Consider the following 16,058-nt stretch of genomic DNA (forward strand, 5'->3'; position numbering starts at 1 on the left):
ACTTGTACCTAAAATAACAGTTAAACGAATTCTATAGACATAAGTTAGAATCCTATAAATATAATTAAAGAATCCTGTAGATATAATTCACCTTCATAAATAATATTTACTAACTTACTATGTACAAATCAAAACAAACATGAAAAAAAATCTAACATAACACTACTTATAAAAGTATAACATAATAACCAGGCCCAGTACATTTGACAACTCTGCATTGCCAAATAAGGCAGTAATTAAGGATACAATGAAGGATGATCATGTCAGGTCCTTGAACAAAAAAGTTTACATAAAGAAAAAAACAAAAGAAAGAGCAAAGGTTACTCAAAGTGTCGCCTCTCCCCTGCCTGGTTAGCACCTGACTCTCTAATCACCTGCCAAAAAATAGTAAAAAAATTTCAAAAAATATAAAATTGGGTCTCTAAGCACATTTTAATATGTAGAACAAGATGAACGGTTCGGATCAACTGTTTAAACTTTGTAAACGGAGATAGAGATGTGGGGTATGGTTGGAATACAAAACTAATAGTGCATTTTAACCCTACTCTTGATTAATATAACATATTAATAATGAAAAGAAATCTTATATAAAATCTATACGAACATGGTCACTAGTTATAAGCCAAGATTACCATTACACTTTGCACTATTTTAGCATCTTCGCAATTGACAATTGTGACTGCTAAATGGACAAGTTAAATGAAGTGTAAGAGTTGATACCAACAGGTCCATAAACCAGGAATAATTTAATACCAGTAAGTATATGCTTGAATTGAGTACCCAACAACTATGGTATCCCATCTTGGCATGGTAGTTCACTAATCCTTGATTTGAAATTGAGCACCGAAAGAAAGTGAGAAGATGTGTTAAACAAGCAAATTGATTGAGTTGATTGGGTGTGCAATTAGTCTACAATCTACATACTTCACAGGAATATTTAGTGGCATAGAATTTCAAATTCTGAAATTCAAATGCAGTAACTTCAGCCAAAGAAAAAAGAAAACTGCAATGGAATACCCTTGAAATGCTGTCTCAGTAGCAAGCAAAGCTGCCCTAAGTCTCGAAGCAACATCAGCAACACTTTCACTGCCTTCCGGTGGCATAAAATGATTTTTTTCATAAAGGGCCCACACCTCTGCATACTGTTAAATTGAAACTAATTTTAGCTACGTGTACAAAAAGTTAAAACCAAAAAAATTATCGATAAGATACCACCAGTACACCTTGTCAATAAATCTGTTTTGATTCACGTTTAAAAGAGAGTTTCATGTCTTCTGAACTTCTCAATGTGAACAAATCATTTGCAAACTTCGTTTTTCAAAGAGAACAATCGCTCATTCAAGAAAGGCTGCTGCTGCTACTACTACACGGTGCACTATATATTGAAAGCCAACTCAATGACTCACCTTATCATGTGAAAGGAGCTCAAGTGTCCGAAAATATCATTCACGCAATTCTACAATTTCTTACAAAACATTAACCCAAATCATTACCAACTGACCTCAATTTTGTGCCATAAAAACATATAAAAAGTGAACTCCATAGTGAAATATTTTGAAAACGCATTCAGTCTACACAAATAAAACTCACTTTACAACTGGAGCTATCAATTGAAATTCCCAAAACTCTAGCAACTTCTCTAGCAGTTTCTGTCGTTCTTGAAAATGGGGAATAACAAATCCGGACTCTGTCAATTGTGAAGTTCTTTTCCTCTAACTCCTATGAACTGGGATGAAGTTGGTGCTCAATTAGCAAACAACACAGTATGGTTAAGTCTAACTGACAAACCTGATTCTTCTAGGGGCATAGAATTTCTTACTTTAGATACATGAAACCTAATATGAACATACCGAGAAAGGTCAGCCGATTTGCATGTGCCTGAAATTTGTACCTAAACCCCTTATACAGAGAAGGTCAGGACTTGGGAAATTAGCAGGATCTCGTGCTGCCTCGAGCAACTGTATGTGTGTCAAAGCATCTTCAGGTCTCTCCACAGTAAAATCCATTGCATAACTACAGGCATTTCAACAAACAAGTTATAAGCATGATTTTTCTTCTTCTTTAATTTCACATTCTCTTTGACATTTATATAGCGAGAAGGTAATGAAACTCTAATTTAAATTTTACTGTCAAATTCAAAGGGATTGAACTAAAAAATACGAAATATCTGCGAAACATAAAAAAATCTGATGCCTCAAACATGTGAAGCAGGATTTGCCGTGGCAGAAGCAGCTGCAGCATTAAGGAACGAGAGCAATCCACTAGCGTTGAGGAAGGATTTGCCATGGCAGAAGTCCGGGGATTTTCGGGGGATTAGTAGACGGGGGACAATACCTTTTCTCATAATTTATAAGCAGGCATTGCAGAATACGATAAGAAAATCCCGGCACGTCTGGAGTTTGCATCTGCTGCCATATTACCCAATGAAATGAAATTAGCAGCGTATAGAGCTGCATTGTGTCAGTGACCCAATAACAACTGATGCCCTTGGATTTTATGGCAGCAGTATTGATGGAGCTATGCAAACCAGCCTCTGTCATAGAAGACCTGCCACTAACAGACTACCTAGTGGTGAATTGAATCCAAAACCATGCTATATACACTCTAGCGATGAATCCTGTAAATCTAATGTAAGAATCATGTAATGAACCAGTAAAAACAGACTAAATGCATCAGATTAGAAGAGGATGATCACAGAGTCAGAAGTTAACTTCCTTTTTTGAAGTCAACAAATATCTTTCATCTATTCTCATTTTGACAGGTGATCTAGAATACAACATGCTAAATACCACTGTACAAAATTTTCCATTTATAGGGACTTTGGTGATTTTAAACTGATTTTTTAATATCAAACTGACAAAAACAAAAAAGGTGTAAAATATTGTTCGCTGGCCTATGAACTGCCCCTCACAAATCCATAGGTTTCATAGAGTTCCTAGTCTTCATAAATTTTTGATATTTTTTTAGCATACAATACATTAATTGACCATCATTTTCAGATAAAGAACTAAAAATATGGTGTAGCCAATTGCTCACAATAATTTTCTAAAGTTTAGATGTTTATAATGGGCAAAACAGTCAACATAATATACTCTATGCCAAAATTAATGAAATAAATATATAAAAATCATGAAAAAATCACAAATGTGTATGCAAAGACATCAGGGACATAACTCTAGACTCTACAGTTCATGTGTACAAAAAAAATCTGAGAACTGAACTGAAATATGAAAGATAACCCTTCAATCCCTCGTGCATGCCTCACCTTAAACATTTTTTTATTTCAATTTCAATTAGTGTACTATATGTGTGGTATGGAGTTAACTATGCTATACATGTATGTTAAGAGAATAAATGAAAATAACTTACCAGATGCAAGATTTTACAACGATGCAGAGGGTACATACCAGTGCTGGCTGTGCCTTCCATATTGTGAACAAAATAATATTTGATACCAATTGCAGTCTCCTAGTTATTGTGATACTTAAGATATATTTCATATATTTGTTGTTATAAATTTGATGCTAACTGTTGCACGTGTATGGCTTGATTCAATTAGTTTTGGAATATGATGCCATTATGGGGAAGGGGGGTCAATGATACAACCATAACAATGAATAATGAGCATAAAAGGGTAAGAAGAACACTTGCTATTCAAAGTCAAAGTTTGCCAGTAATAAGAAAGCAAGTCAGATCAAAATTGGATTAGGCTCTATCTCATTTACTTTGGAAATAAATAGAAGCTTAAACACTCTGATATTAAGAAAATTCTGGTGGAATAATTGTTACAATAAAACCAATTCTGATTGAAATAACTACCCTGATTTCTTTGTGAGACCTATATAGGATGATAAAGATGAAGTGCAAAATCAACATAGTGTTGATACTAACACATTATCAACAATCAAATGAGACCTATATAGTATGGAAATTCAAAACTGCAAGCTGTCGTATAAAAATTGTTCAACTTGAGTGATGAATCTACCTTCTGCAATTAAGCATCTCTTTGTAATTCAAAATTGAATTCAACCTCTAAACCTTGAGTTGCTCCTTGAACCGATTGATGAAATTATTGTCTCTGGCATCAACCTCTTCTTCAACCACCTCATGAAATCAGAAAATAGTACATATTAGATAAGTATATTTAAAATGTCATTTACACAAACACCTCATGTGCTCTAGTCTAAAATTGGAAATTTAGAGAGTAAATTACCGTCAACTGTAGATACCTCTTTAGCAATCTGAGCTCAGGTGACGATCTGTTGTCCACTGATCTAAGTGATCTGAGCTCATTGACACTGACAATAATTTCGGCGAGGTACCTGCAATGGAGAAGAGGCTAGGCAGCTAACACAACCTCTGCCTCCTCGGCGCACAACACCGACACGACACTGTATATCCCACAACTACGCGTCACTTCCTGATCGACTTGGCGCTGCTGGGACCTTGCTTGAACAGGATCGGTGCCATCTGTAGAGAGATAAAAGGAGTAGCGAGACAGAGAGAGAGAGAGAGAGAGCTCCGATCAGTGGTGCCTGGTCTGATCGGTGGTGCCGCGCCCGATTGAGATCAGCGGAGTGGAGAGATTCGAAATGAAAATTTGTACGGGAGAGATCTGGAAAGAAAAGAAAAAGAGGATGGGGATCGGAGATTTTAAAAACCATTAAATCGCCTTAATGAATGAAGAAGGGAGGTTTATCCAGTCGGACCGTTAAAATCAGTTAGGGAGGTTTATCCAGTCGGACCGTTAAAATCCGTTAGAAGTACGTTGAAAGCGCGTCGGGGATTTTCCGGGGACTGATGGCCGGGGGATTATACCTTTTCTCCAAAAGAAATGCATGAGAGGAGAGAGACGTAGCATGTTGTAATGAAGTATTGATTTTTTTAATCGCACCACACAGCAGCCTGTGCCAAGAATTTAAAAACAGAGAGAGAGAGAGAGAGAGAGAACCGGCGGGTTTGATGTATAGTCACGTGGATTGGACCGGGGGTGTTTATCGGTTTGGTCCGGTTGAAACCGAACTGAACTAGGCAAACTAAAGTTATAATTCGGTTTCAAAAATATAATCGAACCGAAACAATTTAGCATTGCATTTGAACCAAAGTTTTATTTCGATTTGTTCGGTTCAAACGTAAATATATTAATTTCCTTATTTAAAGCAATTGATTTATAATAAACCGAAGTATATTAAGAGATAAACATAAATATTTAAAGTAATTGATTAAGAAATAAATCGGGGTATTAAGAAATAAATCGGAGTAGTCCGGACCAAATTTATAATATATAAAAGTTCGGTCGGATTTGGTTAATTATTTAATTGGTTTTAAAAAATTTCAAACCGAACCGAACCCAAATTTAATTTGGTTTTAAAAAACAAACTGAACCGAACCATTCAACCAAAAGACCTAACCGTTTGATCCAAACTAATTTGGTTCGGTTCAAAACCAAAACCAGACCCAATGAACACCCCTAATTGGACCTGGAGCGAGGGTTAACTGGGCTGGACGTTGGTATTGGTTACGAGGAATAATTCTTAAATTCTTGAATTTTGGAGTAACTAATTACCATATTAGTCTAGGAATTATAATGGGCTTAAATGTTCTCTTCTGGGCGATGTAATGGGCTCAAATTGTTTTGAAAAAATGGATGAATTATATTTGCATTTTGCAATGTATGCACCATAATGGCTACTTATAAGCCTTAATGGCAAGCTTTGGTCACGTTTTCAATAAAAATTTTAAAGCTTCTATGCTTCAATAAAAATTTATAAACTTATTTAAGAGTAAATTATATAGGCGTGAAATTATAGGGTTGTGAATAGATTATTGCTCATTAGGTTCGATAATATAATCTGATATGATGTAACCATATATATTCATAAAAATAAAAAAAATAAAAAAAATAAAAAAAAACTTTTTTAATAATTTGCTTTCTTGAGTGACTATTGGCATGTTCATGGTTTTTTTTTTGGTGTTATAATATGTTCTGTTTACTTGTTGATTACTTGTTTTGGTTATGCTATGCTGTAATAGGTTTCTATATATTGTCTTGTTTTATTGATATATCGGCACCAGCTGATTGATACTAATTGATATTGTATGATTTTCTGTTATATGAAATCGGTGGCTAAGCCACTTCTTTCAAAAAAAAAAAAAAAAAATTTTGCTTTGCTTGCAGAATTAGGTCTATTTTTCAAACATTTGAAGGAGCTATATGACATTTGCAAGAATGAGATTCATGTGAAATAAGATGGAACTGTTTTTTCAAAAAGCAGTCTGTTTAATTTGGAAGTGTTAAAATTACAGAATAACGTACAGGAACCCTCAAACTATTTAAAGTATGAAAAATGTGCTGAATTTATTTTATTAAGTGATCATATTAGTGTTATTTTTTAATACGTCTAGTTTTTTTAATTTTTTAACATATATGTTGTACATGTAAATATTTAATTAGTTATTTTTAATATAAAATAATAGGAAAATGACCGAATAGTTGTGTTTTTACTTTTTAACATTAAATTAGTTAGTATTCTTGTAAATACTTAATTATTTTCTTCTAACGTTTATTTTTTCATTTAAACATTTATATATTTTATAATTCTTATTATGCTATCACAATATGAAAATATAATAATAATCATCGGTGTGTCTGCAGTGGCGTAGCCAGGATTTGAGCCAGGAGTAGGCAGAAATCAGGTTCGAATTCTTTTTTCCTAAACGGGTTCATATTCAAATCGCCTTCGTAACTCCCTTTCCATCTTCTCTCGAATGACTTACAAAATTGCATCTCTGCCTATCGAATCGATTGTAATTACTAATTGATACCAAAATTACTCAAACAATTATTTGTAATTTCTAAAACAATTGATATCACTTAACAAACTAAATTGCATATTTACAATTAACAAAAAAAAGATACCTTAGCCAGAGTGAGCATAGTTTAAATATATATAACACTCATAATAATTAAATTTGTAATATATAATTACTTAAAAATTAAAATTTATCTAATTTTAAAATAAAATATACTTTTCCATAAAATTTAAAAAAGTTTGAATGATATTCACAAAAATATAAAAAGTTTAATTTCTACTTTTACATTTTCATAACAATCAAATTTGTAGCCTGAGTATAGTCCCATTCTTTAATTCAATCAAACAACAAATAAATAAACAAACCACTTTTACCTTGTTCTTCAATTTAGTCAAATAAAAAATACAATATAAATAACCAAAATAAGCACTTCGCAAGCTACAGGATACGAAAAGTATTCATTGGATTCAGATATTAAACAGTAAGGTTTACCGTGAACCACTGGAAATTCAATTTTTCTACAGTAGAAAGTTATACGTCAAGTCTAGTCACATAAATAGTTGAAGATTCTTCTTCCTATCTAAGTCAGGAACCGAATCATATGCTCCTGGGAGTAGGAAATTCCTGCCTCTAGAGTCACTGCAGAGTGGGTCTCCATTAAAACCTAAACCCAAAACTATTTTAACCCTAAACTCTTTAACAGTAACCGGACCTACCCCGCAGTGACTCTGGGGGCAGGAGATCTGATTCCCTAAGTCAGGACTTTCGCCCTTTACAATTTTGCTCAATCACTATTATCGTTCTTCGAAAGATGCAAAATTGACTTAAAGAATATGAATCAGGTGTAGGCAGAATTAAATCCAGGATTACTATTAAAGAATCTGGTTCAAATTATAATTTTTTCTTTTCAGAAATAGACAACTGCCTACCCTCCTTGTTGTCTATTGCCTACCCTCCTTGTTGTATTGTAACTCTGCCTCTGTGATGATGTATGAAAATATAATAATAATCATCGGTTTGACTTTCGAACAATTAAATACTATATAAAAATAATAGGAAAACAAACAGTATATTGGTACAGTAGCACCAATGCATTCCGAAAATAGAAATCAGAGTCCGAGTTCCTGATCTACGGGTATGAATCCGAGTTCCTTTACGTTTGCCAATTTCCTGATCTACGGGAATGTTGATCTTCAAAACAGTATATTGTGCATAGAAGCATTAAATTTTTATGAAATGGCAAACTTTCCATTAAGGTGCATACATTGCAAAATGCAAATATAATTCAACCCTTTTTTTAGCTAATTTTGCCGATTGAAGTATAGAGCGTGAGGTAACATTTGAGCCCATGACATCGTTCAGAAATAAACATTGAAGCCCATTATTTTAACCTTAGATTCATATGTTATTATACATAACTTATTGAAGCCCATTAATTATCAGCTTGCTTTTCTCTGTCTTTAATAAAGAGTTAGGCTAATATGACACTAGTGTTATATCAAACTAAATAACACCACATCTTAAACTCTTAGATCTGCTTTAAAATTCGTACAAAATGAAGTGCTTGAACAGTAAAAACAGATAGTACGAATCTTAAAGCATATCTAAGGGTTTAAGATGTGGTGTTATTTAGTTTGATATAACACTAGTGTCATATTAGCCTAACTCTTTAATAAATATTCACTGCTCTCAACGCACGTATTTATTTATATAAACAATAAAGCTACTACGTTAGGAAGAACTTTTTTTTTCAATGTTATCAGCACCGGACCGGACATCGAACCGTCAAAGCTTCGGTTCAATGGTTCACTGGTTGGATCAGTAGTTCAACCAGTTCAATCGCTGGTTTTTTAAAACATATATAACTTATTATCTGAAAATCAAATTGTTAATTTACTTTTGGATTTTCTAACAAAAAATAATAGAAGTTCAATATTCTGTTAATTAGTTCTGTTCAAATTATTTATTTTTTAAAATCACGATTGTTCTGAGATAGAGTAAACTAGTACAAAGCGATTAGATTAAAAACATTGAAAATTGACACCGAAATGTAATAGTGTTAATCACTAGGCAGGGGTCTTAATAAGAGAGCGTTGTTTAGCAAATGCTGATCAGAGAAACACCAATTGGAAATTACCTTCATGCCATCAGATAGCTTGCAGTGGGGGGCACCTACTAACCTACAAGAAGCAAGAGAAGGGCTTTCTTGACATCATGCTCAAATATTTCTTTTTTTTGTTTCTCTCTGCAGTATACACTTTTTCCCGTTAAAAATTAACTTTTCGTATAGTTTTTGAATGATTTCTCTTTGCTTTATTTTTGTTTAGATCCGGTCCACATCAATACATGAGCGATAAAGTGAGTTTCTAAAGAAATATTGTGGTCCGAGTTTATATGAAGATTATCAAAAAGCCAAGGATTCACGTGGGTTTAATGAGAGGGAGTGTGGAATGAACTTTCTAGAAAATCATGTCTTTTCTACTTAAACCTGTTTTTACATAAATTGGTTTAGCAATTTTAAATATAATCCGGCCAGTTCAACCATTTTTCTCCGGTTCAGTAACATATCCGATCCATTAAGTAAACTAAACCGGATAGGTGACCGGTTCCAATTTTTTCCGATCGAACCAACCAATCCGGTCCAGTTCTGATAACACAGTTTTTTTTTATATAAACATTGCTTTTTGTAGATTTAATTCATTGAATTATTGCCGATTCTATTACTTTATAAGCATTGCCTTTAGCTACTATTGCCGATGGAAGTATATATAGAGCGTGAGGTAACATTTGAGACCATTACATCGTCCAAAAGAAAACATTTAAGTCTATTATCAACTCTCGACTCGTGAAACCAAATCTCCTGTTCATATGAGTGCAAAAAAATAATATTAATAAAGTCAAAATGTCCATCTATCAATGACCTGAACGATCACAATTTAAGTATAAGTTGTGTATTTTCTTTTTTTGAAGGTAATTAATTAGTGATTTAAATGTTAACTAACAATTTTATTAATAAAAAAAATTATTTACAACGAGTTAAATGATGTTAATTTCTGAATTTAAACTCTTTTATTCTCATTAATTTATCTAAATTACTCTCACCATCTAATTCTACTTATTTACACTCTTAAACACCCTAACACATTATTCTCTAACCCTCTCCACGATTGGATTTGTTTTAGTTCGATAACTGTCGCATTCGACAGTCCGAACTACTCACCGCCGCACTCCGACGGCCGGCTCTACTCACCCGCAGCGCTCCGACGGCTGGATCAACTCACCGCGGTGCTTCGACAACTGGATCAACTCACCGTCTCGCTTCAATCAAAATGAATAAAGACAATACGCTCCAAGCTCCGACAATACTGCGCTCTCGGCTCTAGTCAGCTCCACTTGGCTCGGCTCCTTCTCCTCTTTCTCATTCTATTCTTCACTCAAGAAGATAGAGATGGAAGAGGAGAGTATACTAGCGTGTTGGATTGAAATCTAGAAAAAACATAAAAGAAATGAAATAGAGAGGTAGAGAAAGAAAGCGGCTAGGTTAGATCTCTGTTTTGCTCTCTGGGCGAAAGAACGAACCGACCCAAGTTGTGTATTTTCAAAATTTAATGTTTTCTATATTTCATTTTTTTATCATTCAAATCATAGATTTGATACCGGCCACATCTTGTCCGGTTGAGTCCTCACGCCAATACGGCTACCAATACACATGATCACATGATCAAGAGTAGAACTAGGGTGCTTTTAAGCTCACCAAAGTTTTGGTGAGCTTAACTCTAAAACTCATTAAATCAATTTAAAATGACGAATCCAAACCGTTAAAACCCGCCTACCTTACGTGTAATGCATCTACATGTGAAATTTTTAAACATTCGAATTAATTTAGTATAAAGTCAAGCGGTCAAAAAACGTTCAAAAATGAATGCACTAAAATTAATTTATTAACCTTCTAATTTTGACCACTTTACTTTATACTAAATTAATTTGAATGTTTAAAAATTTCACATGCAGATGCATCACACATAAGGTAGACGGGTTTCAACGGATCGGATTCGTCATTTTAAATCAATTTAATGAATTTTAGAGTTAAGCTCACCAAAGTTTTGGTGAGCTTAAGAGCACCCTAGTTCTACTCCATGATCAAAACCCGCCGGTTTTTCTCTCTCCCTCTCTCCTCTCATGCATTTCTTTTGATCTTCTAAGCTATCTATATATATATATATAATATATATACACAATTCATTTTCTTGTGAAGAAGGTAATCCGTTTCTACCAAAACAAGTTTAAGGGAACCCGTTAACTTTAAGTAACCTAACTTGTATAATTCTATGCCTTCCTTGAATATAATTCGCACGTAAAAAATCCATAGAGAACTCGAATACCAAAGAAGACCAAAAAATAAACAAAAAGCAAAAACGATGCACAAACAATTTCAAGATAGCTAGCTAGACAACTTCAGCCATTTGAAGGACCTCTGAAAATGGCAGCTCCTCTCTCTCCGGCCATGTCTGATAGCAAGAACCTCACGCTTCCACAGTGGCACGGCCTTCCGCCAATGTACCGTCTGCTTTTATTGTGCCTATTACCTTTCATCCTTCTAATATCCTTGTTTTACAATCAAGATCCTGCAAGCTATTTTGCTATTCCTTCTGTGCAATATTCTAGCACCTCATCACGCGTGGCGATATGTCTGGTGGGAGGAGCTAGGAGGTTTGAGTTAACTGGACCCACCATTTTGAAACACGTCTTGACAGTTTTTCCGGAGGCGGATCTGTTCGTGCACAGCAACTTGGATGTTAATAGTTTCAAGCTGTCATTGCTTCGATCAGCCCCACGTGTCACAGAGGTGAGGATAAGAAGACCGATGGTGTTTAATGAGACAGAGGAGCAAAGGAGGGTTCTTCTTGCTCGTTCCTCGCCTAATGGGATTCAGGTTTGCAACATTTTATAACATTTTCAGTAAGAAATAACGAATGCAGGTTTGACTTATCATTTTTTGACAGGGTTTGTTGCAATATTTTGACCTGGTAGAAGGCTGCCTTGACATGATCAGTGCACAAGAATCTCGAGGCAGCTTTAAATATGACTGGATTGTGCGAACCAGGGTAGACGGGTACTGGACAGGTCCTCTGGATCAGAAAACCTTTAAGCGGGGTTCATATGTTGTTCCTGAGGGATCCCGGTTTCAAGGCCTGAACGACCGCTTAGGAATCGGCAACAGCTCCTTTTCAGCAGTGGCTTTGTCTAGATTCTCTCTTTTGCCCCGCTTGGCCTCAGCTAGTTTTCATGATCTCAACTCAGAATCTGCATTCCATGCACAGCTAAAGTTATTTAATATATCCACAGTGGAACTCAGATTCCCATTCTGCGTCTTAACAGATCGTCAAATTCCGTACCCACCAAACAAGTCTGGTCTCCCGGTTGCATCAATTAGTAGCCCCGGCCCACTGAGTGGGGTCTATTGCCGACCGTGCATTCCACAATGCAAAGGTAAGTGTATGGAACAATCGGGTCCTAAGTTGGATAAAGGGTGGAGCTGGACAGAATGGAGAAACAGTAGCCTAGAGCTATGTAACGCAAACCGGCCATGGCAAGAAGGTTGGGAAGAGATTTTCGATAAAGATGCCGGCATTGTGGCGGCAAATGTGAGGCGTAGAGTTAAAGAAATGAAGATTGAGGAGTGTGTGCGGGAAGTTGAGGGGTTGAAGAGGAAAGCTGAGAGATGGAACAGTCCTGATCCGATTGAGATTTGCAATTCGGGTTTCCCTCAAGTTGAACGAAAATCTAGAAGATTATTCTTATAAATTTATGTTTTCCTTTGGAACCTTGTATTATTTTTCTCCACCTACTATACTATAAGAAATAAAATAGTTAAGAGCTCATGAGTTTGTCTGGTTAATGATAAATGTGTGCAATTTTTCAAAATTCAATATTTCAATATTCTTAAATTGGTGTTTCATGAATAATGTGAATCTTTTCCTTTTCCCGCCTTATATCTTTGAGCAAATCATATTTTTCCTGAGGCAAAAAGAGTTAGGAGCAAACGACCGTTGCTTTTTTATCTGTACTCCAAAAGAGTGCACAGGTAGTTCATTGTAGTATTTTATAGTTTTTTAACACAGAATTATAATTTTATGACGTGTTTGATTCAGTGTTGTAAAAAACGGGCGTTTAGGTCAGCTCAATCGCCGCAAGGCATATTTAACCTGCTCTGTTGTGTGAACGCGCTCAAACGGCGCAATCCTTGGGAGAGCCCGCTCAGTCGGCGCGGGCTGCCTCGGAGTATAGATTGGTTTCTCTCTTTTTTTGAGAAGAAAAGCATACTTACCTGGGAGATCAATTAATCGGTCGATTAGTCGTTGATAATAATCAAACTGTTATAGATTATTCTCGATTATTATGGATACAGATAGTAAACGTTAAAATCAAATGCAGTTTCAACTTAATTAGTAGCCACTATTAAGTTTAAAAAAAAAAAATTAAATGCGCCTTAATCGAATACGGATACAGAGCAGATAATTTATAAATACATATTCGAATACAAAATGACAAATTGTCAAATAATCGAGTCATATAAATTTTAAGGTAGAGGCATCCCAACTGGGCCGAAAGAAAAGGCGTTAGCAAAAAAAATGCTGTCAATTGGGCCGAAAGAAAAGAATGAATGAGAGGAGGACCTGCTGGAACTTGGGCTAAGACAAACAAAATGGAAGGAACAAGCCTATGAAAAAGTGCATTTGCTCTGGACCTAGCCATTAGTCCCACAAGCAAATCTAACAAAAGTTGGGACATATATGTACTCCGGATAGTAATTGTTTGTAAAAGAAAATGCATTTGATCGGATGGATATTACCCGCTTACACACCGAATTCATATCTTCTGCATTAACTCAAATTTTGAGTTAAAATGTGGACCATCCGATTGAGATCTGTACTAATATTAAAGGGCCCCGTGCGTTATAGGCTTGGGCCGGATTGGCCTGAATTCTGATCGTTCCCTTACACACCTACTTGCATTTGGTAAAACATTATTTTATTTTCATAAAAAAAAAAAATTTCGGGATTTGATTCATTGTTTGTTTTTCAAAATTTGCAATTTGTTTCCTCCTAGGAGGATGTGCATTGTGGTCATTTGCAAATTGTTTCCAAATTTAATTTCAAAATGCTGAGATGGGCCTAAAAGCAATTACGAAATATGTGTTGGGCTTGAAAATAAAAACTAATATAACTTGGGCCAAGATTACAGACATGTTTCAGATATTAGAAGCATTTAACCTTGTTATCCTGCTCAAGATAGAATGAAGGCCCATCTAAATCTTAGATATTTGGGCCTATTTGATATATAAATTTACTTTATAATTTGTATAAATTTATGTTGTTGTGATCTAACCTGATTAGGCACATTTACCTAATCTGAATTACAGATTTACTCCAGCCTTCAAGATTCTTCATTGATCACAATTGCTCATCTAGTGGCTTATGTTAGATTTAATTGTTTGATCTTTTAATCCTAACCGTTGTCGGATCAGGCCATCAAATAAGAATGTAAAAAATCTAATAATTTTCTATTAAACACGATATTCTGTTCATTTTAAGACTTATTTTTCCATTATAATTATATTTTATTTTGGACTAATGAGCATTTGAGTTTATGCTTATATTATTTTTTTACGTGTGATTTGTAAACTTGTACTCTTAACTACAACAAAGTTTATTGATTGTCAAATATAAGTATATATAATTAAAAAAATTAATCATTAATATTTTTTTTTTACTTGGCTTTTCAATCTTCATGATTAAAATCCCGGCTCCGTTCCTGGTTGGATTTCATTCATATTTTTTTTTTCAATAATTTTTCTAATAACAAGTCAAATTGATCTAACAATAATGTCACAAGCTTAAAAAATATATGTTTGAAATAAATTCAATCTAAGGAGGCGTTATTTAGAAAAGCAAGGCTGGTGGAAAAATGGCCACAGCAACAACCATGCATGGGTACCTAATTTATTTTATATGAAACCTTTGATCAATTCATCTGATCTGCTTATAGTATTAAAATGTTATCATGAATTTATTTATTTGAAGGACAATTAATAGTGACGTCTGTATGTTTTGATAATTAAGAAAATTTTCATAATTAACAGTGACGTCTGTATTATTTCTTTTTCGTAAAAATAGTAAAAAAAAACCTTCAAACAAATATAAAATTTGATCTCCAAAAATTATGTTGAACTATTCGGATCGACTGTTCAAATTTTAAATACATAAATAAAAATATAAAAAATTATTGAAATATAAAACTAATAATACATTTTAATCCTGCTCATATATATATTTTTTTACTTGGCTTTTCAAATCTTACTTGACAGGATCATGTAGGCTTGTAGCTGACTTGATCTGAATTCCCTTCCAAAGACCTCCAACACCCACTATCAGCAATCATATTGAATTTCCAAACTAATTATTTGATTTTTTTTTTTTTTTTTTTTTTTTACAATACATACTTCTTTCAATCAGAATAAAAAAAACTGCTGTCAAAAGAAAAAAAATAGAATTTTTTTTTTCTTTCTAGAAGTTGGGTTAAAAAAAATTGATTTTTTTTTTCTTTCTACAAGTTCGGTTAACAAAAAAAAATACTCCTGTAAGAGATCATTTTCTTTCTAGGAGTTGGGTCAACTTATATGAAAGATATATAGAGAAAAATATCCTGAGAATAACTTAATTTTTTTCAAAATATACTCGAACCTTCCATGTACCACAAATCCACGAGGAAATCAGTTCCAATTTAGCATCTTTATATAGTCCATTGTTTATAGAGGAGGGTTCAAATGCCTCCGTTTTTTGTGCCTCTATCATGTCTCTATTTTTTAAAATTTTAATAACTCAAGATTTAAAACTTAAAAGTCAAAATAAAACCGTTAGATGTGATCTATGTTATTTTCTTTATGTGCTCATAAAAAATTATCACATTTCAATTTTATTTTTATGTGAATCAATAAGTTCAAAAATCAACGTCTAGAAATCATCCAAATTAGTGCATTTTTTACAAGCTCTTGATGACAATCAAAATAAAATTGAAATGTCATAATTTTTTACATGTGCATAAATAAAATGATGTAGATCATATCTGACGGTTTTATTTTGATGTTTAAGTTTTAAATTTTAAATTATTAAAAATTTTAAAAATAAAAACGCGACGGAGACACAAAAAAATGGATGCATTTGAACCTCCTCTTGTTTATATAT

The 16,058-nt window shown here is 34.0% G+C and overlaps 1 protein-coding gene and 1 long non-coding RNA gene across 2 annotated transcripts; one reads left to right on the forward strand and one right to left on the reverse strand.

Annotated features, from left to right (window-relative positions):
- Window positions 1-864: 864 nt before the first annotated feature.
- On the reverse strand, window positions 865-1,715 carry LOC144572741 (uncharacterized). Its single transcript, XR_013517796.1, has 2 exons — window positions 1,407-1,715; window positions 865-1,142 (listed from the first exon to the last, which is right to left on the reverse strand). It is a non-coding gene; the product is annotated as an uncharacterized LOC144572741 (long non-coding RNA).
- Window positions 1,716-11,203: 9,488 nt separating this feature from the next.
- Window positions 11,204-12,617, forward strand: LOC144572221 (uncharacterized). The gene is made up of 2 exons (XM_078321689.1): window positions 11,204-11,746; window positions 11,817-12,617. The coding sequence occupies exons 1-2, from the start codon at window positions 11,294-11,296 to the stop codon at window positions 12,615-12,617; spliced, it is 1,254 nt and encodes a 417-aa protein (XP_078177815.1). The 5' UTR covers window positions 11,204-11,293.
- Window positions 12,618-16,058: the final 3,441 nt, after the last annotated feature.

This window comes from Carex rostrata, chromosome 20, assembly GCF_964058835.1.
Source record: "Carex rostrata chromosome 20, lpCarRost1.2, whole genome shotgun sequence".
NCBI classification, from domain to species: domain Eukaryota; kingdom Viridiplantae; phylum Streptophyta; class Magnoliopsida; order Poales; family Cyperaceae; genus Carex; species Carex rostrata.